The sequence below is a fragment of the Pararge aegeria genome, chromosome 27 (assembly GCF_905163445.1).
Source record: "Pararge aegeria chromosome 27, ilParAegt1.1, whole genome shotgun sequence".
Lineage (NCBI taxonomy): Eukaryota > Metazoa > Arthropoda > Insecta > Lepidoptera > Nymphalidae > Pararge > Pararge aegeria.
The window spans coordinates 8,145,836-8,165,563 of NC_053206.1; the positions used below are offsets into that span (position 1 = coordinate 8,145,836).

The 19,728-nt window shown below is 36.9% G+C and overlaps 2 protein-coding genes across 2 annotated transcripts in view; one reads left to right on the forward strand and one right to left on the reverse strand.

The window, feature by feature from the left end:
- Window positions 1-6,344, reverse strand: part of LOC120635582 — a 57,718-nt gene extending 51,374 nt beyond the window's left edge. Inside the window, exon 1 of the mRNA XM_039906593.1 lies at window positions 6,336-6,344. Within this exon, the coding sequence (XP_039762527.1) occupies window positions 6,336-6,344 (9 nt within the window). The remainder of the gene's footprint in view (window positions 1-6,335) is intronic.
- A 23-nt stretch (window positions 6,345-6,367) lies between these two features.
- On the forward strand, window positions 6,368-14,307 carry LOC120635583. Its single transcript, XM_039906594.1, has 6 exons — window positions 6,368-6,582; window positions 8,111-8,276; window positions 10,434-10,672; window positions 11,392-11,535; window positions 12,900-13,063; window positions 13,808-14,307. Exons 1-6 carry the CDS (start codon window positions 6,368-6,370, stop codon window positions 14,305-14,307), a joined length of 1,428 nt encoding a protein of 475 aa, XP_039762528.1.
- The last annotated feature ends 5,421 nt before the right edge of the window (window positions 14,308-19,728 follow it).

A 19,728-nucleotide genomic window follows, 5' to 3' on the forward strand; every position in this document is an offset into this window, starting at 1 on the left:
GAATAATTGTTAAGTTGTTATTGTGCTTAACAATTATTCATTGTAAAGCTTTCTTGCTTAATTTTGATAACATATCATGGATTTCCACAAAGTAACGCCTGCTTCTATCCAATATTTACCACGTCTTTGTCGGTAGGGTGGTAACCTATGTGTCGGTACGGAGCACAGGACCAATGAAGTCTTGAAGAATGGTTCAAAATCTGAGTTTTTTGCTCCTTTTGAGAGCCTCCGCTGCGTAAACGATTACAGTTTCGATAAAATCATGTATGAAAAAGATGTTTTCTTTAAAAAGTAATAAAGTTTTTATTATTAAAAAAAAGTGCATTAGCAATCATGCAAACCCATCTTTAAATCACTAAAATTATTAACGCTACCGAGTATATACGAGTACATCTTCAAATCAATATACTTCGTAAAAAAGTATAGAAGAAGGTTTTTCGAGATATGTGGAAATGTATCATTTAATACCCGATATCAAAATAAAATATATTATCCACCATGCAAAACAGCGGTCTGTTCCAAAAGTTGTTATTATTGTTTGATAATGAATAATGATTTATAATAAACTAGCTGTTGCCCGCGACTTCGTCTGCGTTTGATTTTGCTTTTAAAGTATTCAGTATCGCTATTATATATAAGGAGTATAGTAGTATATATAATACCATATTATTTATAGACAAAAAATTTGCAATAAAATAAAATTGCGACTATAATTAAAGATCTAAGCTATCCTATCTCTTAAGTTGGACCAGACTGCTCACGGTGTGCCAATTCAATTTAAAATCGGTTTAGTAGTTTAGGAGTCCATCGCGGACAAACATCGTGACAGGAGATTTATATATATTAAGATTACCAAAAACTATAATTGAGTTACCGTTCTTGAAGTTCAAAGCTAAATTACACGACTGGTTGGTGGATAAGTGTTTTTATTCTCTAAAATAATTCTTTGCCACGAAACATTCATTCAGACTTTTTTTATAATTTTCTTATTTTTGATTATGACATACAACTAATACACCTTTTAATTCTAATCTTAATAAACATATGACATTCTTATAATTACAATTTTTATTATGTTTAATATATTTGTAATTGAGTGGTGATGTATAGTAAATTAAGTATTTGCATGTCGTACACTGCGATTAAACATGTATAATATTTTGTTATGTTTTAAATGATTATGATATATAAAAGAGGGTCCGCGACAGCACATGTCTATCTTTTAAGGTTGACTTTTACGCGGACGAAGTCGCGAGGGACAGCTTATATCATAAAAGTAAACCCTTGACTGCAATCTCATCTGTAGCCTTTTTTGCATTCCGTGAAAGCTCAAATTTCCTGACTATTCTTTAACGTTTAAAGTTTAAAGAACGTTTGTAAAACAAAAATCAGAAGTACAGGATTTGCGACTTTATGTCGAGTGGCATTAGATCTATTTTACTTTGATGATACAGAGTATAATGCTCGAAAACGACTCTTTAATTGCGGGCAAGAAAATGTTGAACTACTCGTAACGTAAGGCAACAGCTGGTATATAGTCAATAACTAAAATACTAATTGGTTTCTACGTGATATCGTACCGGAACTGTAAATCGCACGTTTTTGCTTATAGGGTGGTAACTAGCCACGGCCGAAGCCAACCAAACTAAAGTACTCAGACAATTGGATAGAAGCAGCCGTCAGGTACTTTGCTATACGCCGCGAAAAGCAGGAATTGTATGATGTTATTTAAAATTTCTTCAATCTTAATACTCCACACCAAACAGATCTTCGACAATGTTCGACGATCTACGCACGTTTCGCTCTGAGACCGGAGCATCCCCAGGAGATGTTGCCTTTACAATGAGATGATGACGGCTTAGCAATTATTCACGGTAAAGTCAACATCTCCTGAAGATGCTCCGATGTCGGAGCGAAACGTGCGTAGCCAACATTGCCGAAAATCTGTTTGGTGTTGAGTTTTATACTCTTTGAGATTGAAGAAATTACAAATTACGCCAAACAGATTTTCCTGCTTTTCGCGAAGTAAAGAAAATTAAATTAAATTAATTTATTATGTATGTTATATATTTATATATATTATGGATATTTTATATTTATATATTACGTATACTTATATTTATTTAAATTATCTATGTCATTGAATTTATACATTACAACACTCTTCCCCGTTCTCTTGCTGTAAGTCCTATTTACAAAGGTGGCCTGTAAGAGATTGCTTGCAGCAATAAGGCCGCCTTTGCATGTCTACGTTGTTTATTGTATACTCCTTACTGTTTCTTTTCCTATATGTTTAACGTGCAATAAATTGTTTTTTCTTCTTCTTAATATTCATAATACACAGACAATAGTTTCAAGAGTCAAAAATGTAAATATTACAACGTTTATTGTACCCGGGGCGTCTCCACGGCCATTTTGTTTTGTCTACACGCGCTACTGATCACCATCCCTTCATTAAAGGTGAGAACACGTTATATGAGCGAGCGGTTTAACTACGTAGGTACCTATACCACAGAAACATCTAAGCTGTTTATATAACACCGCGGGGCGCAGTTAGTAAGCTAACTGCGCCCCGCGGTGTTATCCGCGATGAAAGTCATTCGGTTACTTTATCAGGACGTCAAAAGGACGATATTTGGTGTAGCCAACCTTGGGAAATTGGTGTTATTTCAAGATCAAAAGTCGCACAATAACTCTCTGTCCTTTCAACTAACTCTTCGCCAAAAATCTAGTTGATAGCTTGCTAAATAAAGATCGGAATAACAAACACACCCATTGCATCGCAGAATAAACAACCTACCTAGGTACTAAATATATACTACGACAGTACACACATCGCCATCTAGCCCCAAAGTAAGCGTAGCTTGTGTTATGGGTACTAAGATGCAGTCATCTGAATATTTTTATGAATAATGTACATAAATAGTTATAATATGAATTTGAATTTGAATCAGAAAGCAGGGTCGCTGCCCACGTCGCCATTTGGCCGTCAAAAATCGGCCGTCAAACATCCCTCGGTGCTGCTATTAACAAAAGTTACACGCGGAAAAAGTCGCCAGGGACCGATTGTATTTCATATTCTATGAGTAAAAATATTTCAAACTAGGTAGTTTGGAAGTTCCAAAAATAATGTATGACTATCAAATATCGCTAGAATAATTTGTACCTTCTATAACAATTGTAAAGAGACTGGCATTCTTTTCTTTTAATATACAGAAATCATGTGTGGAAGCCCTGAAGCCCATATGAAATACCAATGAAGCAAATAGTGTTAAAACTGCATTTGCTATAAAAATCACTCAGGCGCGCGATATACCATTTCAACATCAGTAAAACCTAACGTAAATGTATGGTTTTTACCCTTAGTTTTATCTATTGCAAGTTATTTTTTGGTTCTCGCGACTTCGTTCGCGATTATTTTAGGTTTTAAATCCCACAGGTACCTACCCTTTATTTTTCCGGGATAAAACGTACCACCGTGCAACGCTCCGTCTGTGACAGTAAACGCGTAAAACTATTGAAGCGTGTCACACGATTATAGGCCTTGCGAGAGCAGTGTTAGAAGGGAACGGGACGGACAGACACACATGTTTTCGACAGAGGATAAAACATGGGAGTTTTTGAATAGTTCAGTGATTTTTTGGATTTTTATGGAAAATTGGTGAGCGCCTATAATCTTACTATTTTTTTCGTAATCAAATATGTATTATGTTTATGGTTAAAACTTCGTATTCAGTTTTTGGTATATAATTTTAAATTTTTTGAAACACTTTTTAATGTACCTCGTTCTTGGTCCGCATGTTACTGTTTTTTACAAATCCTGTGTTATTTTCCTGCTATAAAAGCTTATGCTACTCTCCGTCCTGTCAACAAACTGTTTGGATAGAAGCAGGCGTTACTTTGCGGAATCCATTAAGATCATTGACTTCACAATTATTCATTGTAAAGTCAACATCTACTGAGGATGTTCCGGTTTCGGAGCGAAACGTGCGTAGAGGGTACATTGCCGAGGATCTGTTTGGTGAGGAGTATACGGATTGAAGAAATTATAAATTAGACCATAAAGATTTTCCTGCTGTTCGCGGAGTATAGCAAATTAAGCTTAATTTTCATAATAACAAACTGTTTGCCAAAAATCAAGTTTAATTGTTCCTATGTAGGAACAAACTCCTTGACAAAAAAAAACTCTCTCTGTTCGATTATATTAGTTATGATGTCTCAGATTACCGCCCCAAAAGTCCAGTTCAAACTGAAAGCAAGTTTTGTTGTTTTGGTTTTGACATATTTTTATACGAGCGTCCAAATTAGAATTCAAAAACTCTTTATTCATGTAGGCCTATCACAGGCACTTATGAAGCGTTCATACATATATGTGCACATGATTGTGATTGGATTGTGATAACTACGTCCACAATTTAAACCTAAAACTACGAGGGTTCTCAACGAGAGCCCACAACAAATTTAGCCGGGTATTTTTATTGTTATCACTATATCACTGTGAAGTCAAGTAATATTTATCTACGAAGTTAGAGCATTTCACATCCAAGATTTTTTATAGTTTAAGTAATATTATAACAGGATAAGCTTACGGTTTATATAAACTTTGAACTTATTGAGCGACGCGACGACGTCTCTAAAATTTCAACCGGTAATTTGTTAAAAAATAATATTAAATTTCGCTTGAATGAATTACTAATGATAGCCCAGTGAGTAGGGCTTCGACTTCACTTTTTGAAATATCCATTGCTTCGACGGTGTAGGAAAACATCGTGAGGTAACCTGCATGCCTGAGAGTTCTACATAATGTTCTCAAAGGTGTGTGGAGTCCACCAATCCGCACTGGGCCAGCGTGGTGGAATACGGCTTTAACTCCTTCTCATTGTGGGGGGACCCGTGCTCTGTAGTGGCCCGGTAATGGGTTGATATGATGAGCATCTAATTTTATGTACCCTAGTTCACAACGAGTTTATTTTTACGGAGTTCCTGGGTTCAAATCCAGACAAAACATGTGAAATATCAGGATTTTTTATTAAAGAATTCTTAGTAGGCAATATCGGAGATTATCATTAACTTGTGATAAAAGTCGTAAGGTTGCTCGCACGCAGTAAATATTACTGATAATATTTTATACAAATTCTTCAACTCTTCAATACGGCACACGTACAATATTGAATGCAGAATATTGTCAATAATATTGATGTGTGTGCGGGGAGCCTTAAAGCCCATTAACCCGGATTAGATCAGCGAGGTGGGTCTACGCTCTGTTACTCTGTTCTATGAAGAAGAGGCCTGTGACACTATTAGGCTGAGGATGTCTATGTGTGACCCTAGTCTGACGTTAACATTTTCAATGGTTTTGTTAAAAGAACAACCAGAACCTTTCGCTTCAAAGCGGGGGTAGTTAGAGGCTTTGTAAATGTATAATTTGTAATGCTAGACAAACTTATAATATCAGTTATATAGGCTATTTCATGTTGATAAAGCTCGACGTAAGTTACGTTTGATACGATTGTAGCGCAGTGGGCAGCGACCCTGCTTTCTGAGTCCAAGGCCGTATTTTTGTGTGATGAACATGAATGTTTGGCAGTGTCTGGTTGTTTATGTATTTATTATAAGTATTTACGTATATTATTTATAAAAATATTCATCAGTCATCTTAGTACCAATAACATAAGTTACGCTTATTTTGGGGAAAGATGGCGGTGTGTATTTTCATCGTATACTTATTAATTTATTTATTTATATAAAACGAATCGAGTTGCTGGAAACAAGCGGCTTAAACCGTAAAAGAGTGTGAGAATTTCTCCGAGAGAAATACCCAGCAGTGTGTGAGCATGGTTGCATATGTCTTACAAGAATCACACGAAACAAAAAAAATAAAATTACCCGGCTAAGTTTGTTGTGGGCTCTTCTTAGACCAGGGCGCGTTTGGAACTCGTAGCTTTAGGTTTAAGTTGGCGAACGAAGTTATCACCATCCCCTCACTATTAACATATATGTATAGAGGCTCAATTATAGCCTGTGATAGACCTACATGAATTAAAAATTTTGATTTTGAATTTGAATGTTTTCAAAATATAGACGCTCGGATCTTATTTGATTTTTTGTGATTTCGTAGCTGTTTCAAAATTGCTATTTTTAAAATACAGGCGCGCTTACTTGTATTATACGTTGGACACTATAGGGTTGTAATGATTTCATTGCAACCTCAACGTCAGTTGGCGGTGGGATTGCTTGGAAAGGCGTAAACGGGGAAAGAAAAAGGTTTTGCAAAGTGTCTTGGCTGAGGAAGGTTTTATTAGAAATCTACGTGAGCTGGTTTGATTTCATCTTACCGTATTCATTTTTCTTTGGTTTACAGTGAAAAATGCATAACTCCGAATGGGTGGACGATCCGGAAGGAGCTAGAAGCAGGCCGGGTTCTAGAAGGAACTCCGGCCCGTTCTCCAGGAGAAGCAGCATAAAGAAGGAGCCGGAAGGGAAGAAAAACACGCCACCAAATTCAAGCTCTTCTACCCCAAAGAAAATACACAAACCGCTGAATCCAGACTTTGTTGTTACTGGAAAACCATTGTTAAAAAAGTTAGATCTACATTTATATACTTCTTGCTTCCAGAAGGAAACAGCATCAATAATGCAGCCACAGAATGAACAACATTCAGAAACCTCATTCAGCTATTATTGCATGCATAAAACGCCCCGGGCACGTCTTACTTCACACCCGATTCACATTCACAAAATTCAGATCTTATCCTCCCACTCATCGTCTTACTGACAAAGCCGTGCCGTCTTGGCTGGGTAACTAGTCCAAAACCTCCCACCAGCCCAGATCAGAGAAAAATCAGAACTTATCCTCCCACTCATCATCTTACTGACAAAGCCGTGCCGTCTTGGCTGGGTAACTAGCCCAAAACCTCCCACCAGCCAAGATCAGAGAAAATTCAGAACTTATCCTATCACTCATCACATTGCTCAGTGCTAAGGTACGAGGATCTGGTATAAGAGAATCTGATGACTCTTGTAGGACTTTAATCAGCTCTTCAATACAAAGTTCCAGAACACAAGTCAATCGTAGTAAAGGACGGAAGCCGTGGTGAAATTTATATTCACGCTTGACAGTCGTTTCACTAAATGACCTTACTTCACTTCGCCCTCAGAGTAGACTGACTCAGTCGATTCGATTTTCGGATGGACACTAACCGATAACCACCTGAGGTATTGCTACAGCGTCATCGGGGGAGGGGGGCGAGCGCTAGAGCTCGCCATGAGAATTGCCTTAGGACTCGGACCTCCGCTCGGAGTCGGAATCTGAGTGGACTTTTAGACTAATTATTATTTCATCAGAACGCCCCCGTGACCTTGGTAAGCGTCCACGTCCGGATGTCGTCCGAAATCGGGCGCCTCGTCTTCGCTGGCGAAGACACTGTGTTGGCTGTGTGTTGTTGGGACACATTGTCGGTAGTAATTCGATTGTCAGGGTCATAAAGGACATTCTTCGGACGTCGCCGCAGAAGTGGATGCCTCGAACACTAAATAAATAATACATTAATGGATCGGGCGCCCTAATCCGCGACACAAGCGTCGCCGGCAGATATTTATGGGCGGTTCTGTTGAAAAAGAGATCATTATATAATCGCCGCTTGTGAGCTATGCTGGTGATTTTATCTAATATTAAACTGAAATAAACAGAATCTAACTGCGACTTAGCAGCATTTTTCATTTTCATTTTTCGGAAGGACACTTGCCGATTACCACCTGAGGGGTTGCTACGGCGTCACCGGGGGAGTGGGGCGAGCGCGAAAGCTCGCCATGAGATGAGCCCCAAGGCTCGACGACATCGGGGGGGTATATGACTTAGCAGCGATGGGCCCCCGCTGTTTATATCACTTCGAAGGTCTACCACCTCTTTACTCGGAAATCGTAGACAATAGAGCGACCTAGAAACGTTTCGAATTATGCCTATTCTACGAAACACGTTTACGAATTCGACACAAACACGTTTAATACCTACGCGTTACGTTCACGCGCGATTTTGACCTTTAGATCCCCAGGATTAAGGTACATTGTAACAATAGTTTTGGATTAAGAAAAGTTGTTCTTTTTATCGCAGAGGTGACAGAGCAAACTCCCTCCCCGGATCGTATCATCGCAGACCGTCATCCGAATCGTTGCTTAAAACAAAAAGGAGCGTCGATTCACCGAAACGAAGCAACACAGCAAAATCAAACAGTCGCGAGGCGTCACTGGAAGATGACATGTCCTTGGATTTATCCCAGGTAGGTACTAAAGTACGGCCAATTTATCCGCGGACTAATTGTAAACAAACAATATATGTCAGATCGCACATTTTAAGTCTTCTGTAAAAATTTAAAAGAAAATATGTTTCTTACGTCTAAAATACATACTGTAACGGTCTCCACATTACATAACTAGATGGCGCTACAAAAATCCTGCATCGCGCTAGCGAAGTTATAGTATAAGTATTCGCCCATCGCTTTCACAGCTCTTACAGGAGCTTTCAAGTCCTGCAGAACAAGTTTATGCGTATGACCACGGACAGTCCGTGGTTTGTGCGCAACGTAGATCTCCACCGAGACCTCGATCTTCCCACCATAGCCCAGTACATGAAATTATTATCAAAGACCTACTTTGAAAACGCAGTCCGACACCCCAATGCCCTAGTGGTCGAGGCGTCACTTATACCCCCGCCCCCGAAGTCGAGCCAAAGCGGCGTCGTCCGAAGCATGGCCTTGACGGCCCTGACGATAAAATAACTACCGACAACGTGTCCCAACAACACACACACACACGCAACAACACAGCGTCTTTGCCGGCGAAGACGAGGGCCCCGATTTCTGACGTCATTCGGACGTGGATCCTTACCACGGTCACGGGGGCGTTCGGACTAAACAATGATTAGTCCAAAAGTCCACTAACAGTCAGATTAACGTCGAACCGAGCCGAGGTTCGAGTCCTCGCAGGAGGCACCCTCGGGTCGACGTCTCCCACTCTCCCCCCCGATGTCGTCGAGCCCTGGGGCTCTTCTCATGGCGAGCTTTCGCGCTCGCCCCACTCCCCCGGTGACGCCGTAGCAACCCCTCAGGTGGTTATCGGCAAATGTACATCCGAAAAATGAAAATGAATGTTCGGAGCTCGGTCCCCGAGCACGATCACCCGCTCGGAGGAAGATCTTCCTATTGTTACGGTCGAGCGTATCACCATAGCTCCCGTACACTTACCTACTGCCGCATTGGCGCAGTGGGCAGCGACCCTGCTTTCTGAGGCCGTGGGTTCGATTCCCACATCTAGAAAACGTTTCTGTGATGAACATGAATGTTTTTCAGTGTTTATCTGTATTTTATTAGTATTTATGTATATTATTCATAAAAATATTCAGCAATCATCTTAGTACACATAACACAAGCTACGCTTACTTTGGCGCTAGGTGGCGATGTGTGTATTGTCTTAGTATATTTATTATATTTAAACTTACAAAATAACCTAAACTAACCTAATTTAAATTGTTCACGCTCTGTAAATTGTTTTGTTTAACGGATTTTCGAGGTGAAACTTTTATTGCATCGTCTCAGAGTTTGCCGACTGTGTGTTGCATGTCGCGTGACGGTCGGCCGCGGAGTAGGGATAAAGTGACAGGCGCTCGTCAGAGCGGCCGAGACCAATATGGCGACGCCTATAGTTCGCATCAGCTGACCGTGTAGTGTTTAGACTATCACTCATTTGTGCCGGTATTCCATGAAATACTGGTTACATTTATAAACTGTGAAACTCATGAAGATGGAATTTACAATAGAATGATTGCAAATAATTGAAAAACGAATCAAAATTACCTTTATTTATATAAAATATTGTTTTCAGTTTTTTAATATGTGCATATCGTCTAAATAATTGTTAAGTATGTCGAACTCTGACATACAGGGTTCAATAAAAATATTGATTGATAATGGGAGATGATAAAAGTAGATTAATTGTTATCATTTCCCATTATAATTCCCATTTTCCAAGTATAAAATATTTATTTTGTAGAATATTTTGGTCATGTGATGCGGAACACCAAAAAGTATGAACTTCTTCAGCTTATCGTACAAGGTAAAGTGGCAGGCAGAAGAAGGCCTGGCCGAAGAAGAATATCATGGCTCAAAAATCTACGACAATGGTTTGGAAAGAGCACCAAATCATTATTTAGAGCAGCGGTGTCCAAGGTAGAGATAGCCCTAATGATTGCCAACCTTCGTAAAGAGACGGCACCCTAAGAAGAAGAAGAAGAAGTATAAAATGAAGATTTATGTAGCGACTTTAATATCCCTAAATGGAATATTCCGAAAATGTTTAGTTAAATGTCTATAATGTGAAAAAACGTTTTTCTTTTACCGTGGTTTTATGAAACCACACGATTCTTTTTATTACTCGCTCAGGTCTCGGACTTCGAAGATCTTAGTCTGAAATACGGTTTGAAGGACAAACTGGCTCCCCTAGCGACCTCTACACCAAAGAGGTTATGCCAAAAAGGTAGAAGTTCTTCCGTTCAGATCCCCAGCTCTTATCCGAGGGAAGCCAAGAAAGAAGTGAGGGTTCTGGAGTCCAAGAAGAGCAGGGACAGTGTTATGTCGTCAAGGGACAGTGTATATAAGACGTCTTCTAGCGGGACTTATAGGTGAGTAATGTTAAAGATTTTTTTTTTCTTTTTATCATTAGGTTTGAGTATTTTAGTATACAGACTGACTGGCCTACGGTATGCCATTAAAATTTTTGTACATATAGTGGTCGCTTTATGTCCATAAAAATATAACAAAATGTCCATAAAAAATGGACTGTTATAATATAGATATTAGAAGCAAAAATAAACTCGTGCAGATTACTAGGCTACATAAAATTGCTAATTCACTCAAAAGCAATTGTATATTATTTTATAACAAATTACCGAATGAAATCTTTAAGAAAAAAGCTTGGATGTGAATTACTCTAACTTGGTAGCTTCATATTAATTTACTGTGAGATGTCGATAACAAAAAAAATACCCGGCTAATTTTGTTGTGGACTCTTCAGAGCAGGGCGCGTTTGGAACCCTCGTAGCTTTATGAACGCTTCATAAGTGCCTGCGATAGGCCTACATGAATAAAGAAATTTTGAATTTGAATTTGCTTTTTAGTTGTAGCAGAGTTTTTTGTGACAGAGATGACCTGTCTTTTTTTTATTTATAAGAGTTTGTAAAACGTTTTTATACTCCAGGAAAACCAAAACCAACGTAAAAGTTTCACCTAAAAGTGATTTATTTAGTCCACCGATCCTTTAACCTTTTCTTATTGTGTGAGGAGACCCGTCAAAGTTCTACTAGTCTTACTCAGAAGACCTTCAAATACGTTTTGCTTGCAGTATACATTCTACAAGACGCCCAGTGAGTACAGAGTTAGACTACTCCTCTATGTCTCCGGAGTACTCCGCAGCGTCATCTGGGGACAGCGTCGCGGGCGTTGCTGAGACCCTGGTATCACCGCGGAGCCAAGATCTGCAGGACAGGTATAACTTACCAAGTGTTTTAAGTTTCTTTAAAATTTATGGATTTCTTAAGATGTTCAGTGTTTGGACTAAATAAATAAATAAAGAAAATTAATTTATCATACTATCGACCCACTACTGGCCCACAAAAGGGCACGGGTCTCCTCCCACAATGAGAAGGGGTTAAGGCCGTAGTCCACCACGCTGGCCCAGTGCGGATTGGTGGACTCCACACACATTTGAGAACATTATGTAGAACTCTCAGGCATGCAGGTTACCTCACGATGTTTTCCTACACCGTCGAAGCAAGTGATATTTTTAATTCCTTACAACGCACATAACTTAGAAAAGTTACATGGTGCTGTTGAAAAGGCGATGTTTTTATTTCGGTCATTCTGTTTTCGGTTTCCGCAAAAGTAAGATACGTAGGTGTGCTTCTTTTGCAGATTTATGAAGTCCAATTTTTCAAGACTTAAAAAAATTGTTTCAGAATTTGGTTGTATTGAGTAATAACTACATGCTTTGTATCATTTACAATATAGTTAACAACAAAGAATTTTTTATTTTTAAATCGGCACCGATTTCAAAAATGTTGTTGGAAATATTTGTCTTTCTTTTTAGTTATTTGAAATAGGCTTTTTTATTTGTGGTTTCAAAACCTCCATTAGAATATACTAAATTACTATATCCATGTGATTCTTGACATGAAACCAATATTTGTAAAGTTATACTTCTTTTGGCGCGCTAGGGAAAAATGATGAGAGTAAATTTTAACAATGCGCGCGCACACCGTCACGAAAAACCGACACCCTGAAGTTAGCTAGGTATAAGGTTTGACAGTGTACACATTGAATTGTCAAAATCTACGGACTCATTCCGGTGATTTAAATGTACAAAAATCATAAATTTTATTGTTGAGTGAAACTTGGTTGTCTTATTATTATTCTTATTAGTCTATCAGTATTAAAAAATTAATTATGTTTATTATGTCCATGTTTTAAATTATTTAGTAGAAATATTGTTTTTGTCATATTTAAATAAACCTTAATGAACTAGATAATGCGTTATAATAATACTTTCAATGTATTAAATACCTACCTTTTTTTCTATTATTGTTAGTGTCGTTTTTTCTACAAAAGTATAAGGCGAAATTTCAAATTTGAAAAGTTTTCTATCTTGTTACTCCAAAGCAGTATATCTTCTAACGCGTGTACATAAGTACACACACTTTTTTTTACTCTTGAACATATTTCTTGAGTTATCCGCTGTAGGTATACGATTATGCAAAATGCTCTCGACAACAAAAGGTCAAATTATTTTATTTCAATTTCAATTTGGAATTTTGAATTTTGAATTTGAATTATGAATTTTGAATTCGTCGTCAGCTTCAGCGTGAGCACGTGGCAGGAGTGCAGTGAGCGCGGAGAAGGCGAATGGGGCCACTTTTGGGCGAACTATAACAACTCGCTGGCGAGGGTACCCGTCAGCCGCTATTACGACCAGTGTCCCACGCCCTACCGCTCCGAGGACATAGAGCTGGCGGACTTAGGTGATTCTTTGATTCAGCATCATCTTTTTAAACCAATTGCCGGCCCACTACAGAGCAGGTTTTATCTCAGAACGAGTAAGGTGCAAGCCGTAGTCCACCACGCTGGCCCAGTGCGGATTTCTAGACTTTACACGTCTTTGAGATCGTTATGGAGTACTCTTCGGCATGCAGGTTTCCTCGCGATGTTTTCTTTCAGCGTTTAAGTAAATCATATATGAAGCAAGTGATATTTTAATAGCTTAAATAAAAAGCACACATGACCAATGGAAAACTTACAGGCATGCAGGTCTCTCCCAGTTAAAGCAAGTGTTATTTTTAGCTAAAAAAATAATTAAAAGCAAGTATGTATATTGAAGAAGTCGTGTAATAGTATAGCGTTTTGTGGCAGCTCGTTCAGACAACCGCACAAAAACCTCCACCACTTCACAAGGCGTGCGTGGTCCGAAAACAGCTAACTCAATAGTGTATTTTGTACTCTGTGGTCAAAAATGCAATTGACAATTATACACTCAACAATTATTAATTGAAAAGTCAACATCTCCTGAGGATGATCGAAGCGAACGTTGCCGTGGATTTGTTTGGTGTGAAGTATATGGATTGAAGAATTATAAATAACACCATACAGATTGTCCTGCTGTTCGCAGAATATAGCAAATTAAGCTCAATTTTCATAATATATTATGGATATCCGCAAAGTAACGCCTGCTTCTATCCAATATTTAAATATGCAATATTTTATTACAGAATTTTCAACAGACGGTTCCAGAAAACGTTCTCCGGAGAACATTAAAACCATAAACAGCATAATCAGAAATGAAGGGATACGTCTGACACCCCGAGAAACTCAAAATGTTATTAAATGTGCTCACATACTTGGTAACGTCCTTACAAAAGCCATAGAAAGGCAAACTAAAGACCGGGACTACATTTCAGATAAAATACAAGAGCTGAAAATTGAGAAACCCAATCCTGAAACAGAAATTAAAAAGAAAAACTTATCTCTGAATCTGAAAGAGACGGTCTTACCTCTAGAAGTGAAAGAGGAAAAGAGATGGGAATCTGTGCCGACGCAAACTGACATTTCGCTTCCAAATACGAAAAGCGCGCCGAAAATTTTCGAAAGCATCTTACGTCAATTGTCTATGACTTCTACAGAAGAAGATAAAGCTAATAATGAAGTTATGGAAAAGAAAATCGAGACACCGAATAATTTGGACAATAATGGGGTGTTAAATGTTATTTAGGAAATAATAACAGCGCCCTCTGTCTTAAAAATGTCTTTGCCGGGTGTTCTTCTTGTTATCACCATCTCACATTGTCGTTCGAAAATATTTAAGAAGCAACCTGGTTAGAGCAATTGTTCACACCCAAGCTTTTTTATCGTTTACGTAATCCTTAATACTATAAAGAACTTTTCTATAAGCTTTCGCTTAATAGAAACTATCAACTTTTTTAGAGACATCCCCAATATATCAACCGGTAATTTATTGTAAAAATAATACGAATAATACGATGCGATAAAATAATGTATACTAATACATTATTTTATCGCACTTGTTTTTTATGTATTTAAAAAGAACTCAGAGTCAGTCTGCGGGCGATGGAGAGAGCTATGTTAGGAGTATCTCTACGTGATCAAATCAGAAATGAGGAGATCCGTAGAAGAACTAGAGTTACCGACATAGCTCAGCGAGTCGCGAAGCTGAAGTGGTGGGGCACATAACTCGGAGAACCGATGGAAGTTGGGGTCTTAAGGTGCTCGAATAGCGACCCCGAACCGGTAAACGCAGCGTAGGTCGGCCCCCAACGAGGTGGACAGATGACATCAGGCGAGTAGCCGGGAGCCGCTGGAGGCAAGCGGCCCAGGACCGTGTATTGTGGTACTCCCTACAAAAGAGCTATGTCCAGCAGTGACGTCAATTGGTTGAGATGATTATGATGACACTAAGAAGTAATGAAATAGTACATTAAGTAACAAGTATGTTAACTTGAATTTTACACCTGAGGTAGCATTACGAAATATAGTATCATAGACTAATAATTCACCACTTAAATGTCTTGATGTTTATGCAGTAATTTACGTAAATGTTTGGAACTATGTAACTATTCCGAATAATATTTGTCACATGTCTAGTTTTTAAATGAAAATATATCTTGTTCTTAAATATATGATTGTTTCACTTGTCATTGTATGTTTTTTGTATTCCTCACTTCCTACAAACCTGGTAATTGAAACAGTCTAAGATGGTAGCGGGCTAACCTTTTAGAGGTGTATAGCTCTATGGTTTTACATCTCTGCGTACCGGAACACTAAATCGCATGGCGGGTCTCTCTCGATGGTAGATTGGTAACTAGCGAAGGCCGAAGCCTCCCACTAGACCAGAGAATATTCAGAAATTATAAACAACCAAATTTTGAAAATCGAATCCGGGACCTCTCAACTTTAAGAACACAACGTTTACCACTGCGCCACAGGGGTCATTAAAAAATCTTTGACATAAGTGATATATCCTTGTGTGTCACATACTTTGCATTGATGTCCCAAAGCTATGCGAAGGCGACCTCCCATAGAACGGGGCTTAGAGCGTAAACCCACCACGCAGCTTTGAGGGGCAGATAACTTTAAAGATTACATATTAATAATAAATAATTATAATCTGGTGAAAGCTGAAAAGGAAAAAGTATCTAAATACTTGGACCTTGCTCACGAGATTACCGCTATGTAGAATGTTGAGTCGACCGTTATTGTTCCGATCGTCGTTACAGTCAATGGTCTTCTCGCAAAAAGCTTCGACCAACATCTTAAGAAGCTTTCGCTTGGTTGTCGGATCAAGGGTCGGATACAGAAGGCAGTAGTCATTGAAACGGAGCGTATTGTGAGGAGGTTCCTCACTCTGGAGCCCTAACCGCCGGTTGCTTGGGCATTCGAAAGCCCCGCAAGCAGAGGGTGGATGTTTTTTTTTATAAATTTTTAAGTGTTTTTCATTTTATTTTAAAGCATTGTTAAGAATTCAAAAAAAAATGAAAAAGAATAAATCATAGATGAATAATAAATATACTACGACAATATACACACTGCCATCTAGCCCCAAAGTAAGCGTAGCTTGTTTTACGCTGGTCAAGTGCGGATTGGCGGACTTCACGTGCCTTTGAGAATGTCGAACGTTATGAAGAACTCACAGGAATGCAGGTTTCCTCGCGTTTTTTCTTACATCGTTTAGTAAATTAAATAATGTAATAGTTTAAAAAGCTAGAAATATTTAAATAGCTTAAATTAAAAGTCCACATAACAGCAGAAAATTGTGTGCCGTGTCGAAATCGATCCCCCCATAAAAAGGTCAAAACTCTTCACACGTATATATGCTATACTAACATAATATGTGTAACAATTTATCGGGTTATTCTAAATCTGATATATAGAAAAACATAACAGGTATTTTTTTATAATTTATTTATTTATCTCAACTTAAAATCTAGAAATTCACAATTATATTCTATATTTTATCAATAAAACTATAATTAAATATACATCATAATAATTAATAATATATTAAAGTTTATTATCAAAATAATTGCGCCGAAAAATATAAATGAAAATCTACTCATGTTAAATGTAATTTTTATTTTTTTATTCAGCATTAATTTGTTTATTTTTAACGTCCGTAGTAGTAAAAATAAAATAACTCTCTTAATTTTAATCAAACTTGTACAAAATGTCTGCTTTTGCACACTATGTAAGATTCGCGGCTGGGCTTGTGACGTACACTGCGGTAAATACGGCGCGACAGTTGTTTCAGATGCGACGGTCGCGTCGCAGTCGCAACTGTCGCGATTCATACTGCGCGATAAGAAAATTACGTAGTGTGGTTCTTTATTGGATAATTTTAAATAAGAAATAGTTACAGTCAAATATACAAACTCTGCTTTTCTTTTAACAAAAAATGTTATAACTGCATCTCAATATCAACTTACGGAATTTTTTTATACGATATCATGATTAATAACTATTAATGTTCTACTGAAACATCATGACTCATTTGTGGGATATACGGTTAAGAACCCACTAATATAATTATATATGGGTTGGCAGGCTACGGCTACGGCGTGATAAGTACTAATACCCGGGACTAAAAATGCCATCAGAGGGGGAAAAAAAGGTTATAGACAAGTCATCATCTCGTTACCGACTTGGGTAGAAGTTACTCAAACCCAAAGAAAAAAGTGAAGAAAATACCCCATTTTCATTCGACACAATATCGAAAAGGAGAGTTAACTAATTTGACTGTAACTTAATTTTTACAGAATTTTATTCGCAACTGTCATTTAAGTCAATATTTTAAAAAGGTTGGTGTCAAATCTATTTTACACAAATCTCCTTAATAACTAAATCGTCTATCTACAAGTAGGTATGTACTTTTATATTGTTCCCAACATTAGAGAAAGTTTAGACTACTTTGGGTATGAGAATTAAGTTAAGAGAACTGTGGTATAATAAAATTAACTCTAAAATTAGTTCAAGTCGAATTAAATTTTTAATTAATAGGTGCAGTACACATTTTAAATATTCTAGACACTATCGGTTCATAAATTAAATGGGCTGCGAATTTAAAATGAAAAATTGCAAAACATGAGAGCATAAAAAAATAAAACGTAAATTTATTCCTTTATCAATAAAATTTCGAAACATACTGTAACTAAGGATAATAATAATTAAGTAATATTTACAAAAAAAAAATATAACTAGTAAGCGTAAATTTCTCGGGGTTGTCCCGGAAAATCTCAAAAAAAGAAAACAATAATTTGTTTATTGTCTGAGCACGAAGAAAAAGTTCTATTTTTAAAAATCTTGGGTGTTATATGTCAATATCGTTTACAATTACTGATATAGAGCGTATTAGACCATAAAACCCAACAACCTGCACTACTGCAGCTTGGCGGGCTTATAATCTATTACAATATAAGCGTAATAATCTTTAACACAAAATATATTTCATGGAACTAAGAGCATAAAAGATTAGGCACTCTTTGGGAAGGTGAAATTTTAAGTATAAACTTTGTGATGAATTTTTGACACTTCTTCACACAAGACCTGTCACAATCGTCGTTTTTAAATCAGATAAAACAGCATAATAAACAGATATTAATGGAATTTTGAACATAATGTATTTACCGTGCTATGGATTAAAACATTAGATACCTACTTTTATGAGTTTGAAAGTGCTCAAGCAAAAAACATCACAGTGAAAATAAAATATATATATATTATGTGAACTTAAAAACTACAGTCATAATTTTAGTTTTAATTAAATAAAAAAATAAATCTTTCTTCCCGTATAACGTAATGCGAACTTATCATAATTTCTTATTATATTGTTTTAATTAATTAATAACATAATTACTGGAAAGCGTATTATCATATTGCCAAAATTTAGTTCATTTTCTTTGTTTGGGTAAGAGAGATGTTAACACTATATTTTTTAAAAGGAATATTACATCTCTCTTATTACAGGAATATTTTAACGAAAAAGTAAGGTTTACAATAAAGCACAAGAGTGGTGTTAATCTCGCAAATAGTGACACTGAGTCATACAAAATAAGACAAATATACACAATATTTTGTATGACAGTTAACATTTCTATTATTTTGTATCTCTGAATAAGTGGCCAAACATTCACACACAAAATAATGTGAACATTTCTGTTATTTTGTATCAACAAGTTACTGTTTTTGTTCAAATAATGGCACATACAATACAAATTAATAGAATTTGTCATGTAATAGAAGTATTGTGTATATTTCTGTTATTTTTCGATCGGCTGTATCGCGTTTGCCGCACGTACGCACACAACGCGGATTTTTTCATACCAAAAAATAATATGGCGTTATAATTAATATTAATAATAATATTCTTTTAACTATTTACACAATATTATTAACGAACGTAATTAATTCTTGGGTCTTAAACGGCACACAGTTTGTTTTTTAAAGCTTAAGAAGACCTATTTCCTTATAAACTTAACTACTTTTTTCCTAATATTTACTTTTGCTTCGACTTTAAAATCTCATCTTAACACATTCTTTATCAGAATATTGACAAATTATGTCATATTTGAGTCAAAAAGCATAACGAGCGGTCAAAATATCAAACATCCAACGTCGAAGCTTTAGTAAGACAATTTTCCTATCTGTCTGTCATAGTTTTAATAACACGTCATATTATCCCATCCAACGAACCGTACAATTTAACTTAGCTGTTTTCTCCTAACTTTCGTGTCATTATTATCTATGGTTTTGATACATAAATTTCGTGCCGCACATTTTGACAACTCTTCATACCCAATTCAACTACAATATTTAAATAAAGTGGAGGCTTATTAAACGAAACTTAAAAACAGTATCATTTTGCTATTATTGACGTTTTGCATTTTAACACTTATTTTTGGAACAAAAGGTATGTAATACAAATTGTCATTTGAAAATAATACTGTTTTAATCAATTGCACATTTTTACGTCACAAATTGTGGTTATGACATTTCATACAAAATGTGGGCCTAGTTGAGTTGTCAAATAACGTGAAATAATGAGATGTGGTAAATCAGTCATTTTGTAATGACGTATGTCAAATTATCAGGTGATAACTGGTTCATTGTTAAAAATAACGAA

Excerpts from the sequence above, each read along its gene's own strand:
- LOC120635583 (XM_039906594.1), top strand. The coding sequence starts at position 6,368 with ATGCATAACTCCGAATGGGTGGACGATCCGGAAGGAGCTAGAAGCAGG. Across the intron at positions 10,673-11,391 it reads TCTTCTAGCGGGACTTATAG|TATACATTCTACAAGACGCC; the intron begins GTGAGTAATGTT and ends TTTTGCTTGCAG. Across the intron at positions 11,536-12,899 it reads AGCCAAGATCTGCAGGACAG|CTTCAGCGTGAGCACGTGGC; the intron begins GTATAACTTACC and ends ATTCGTCGTCAG.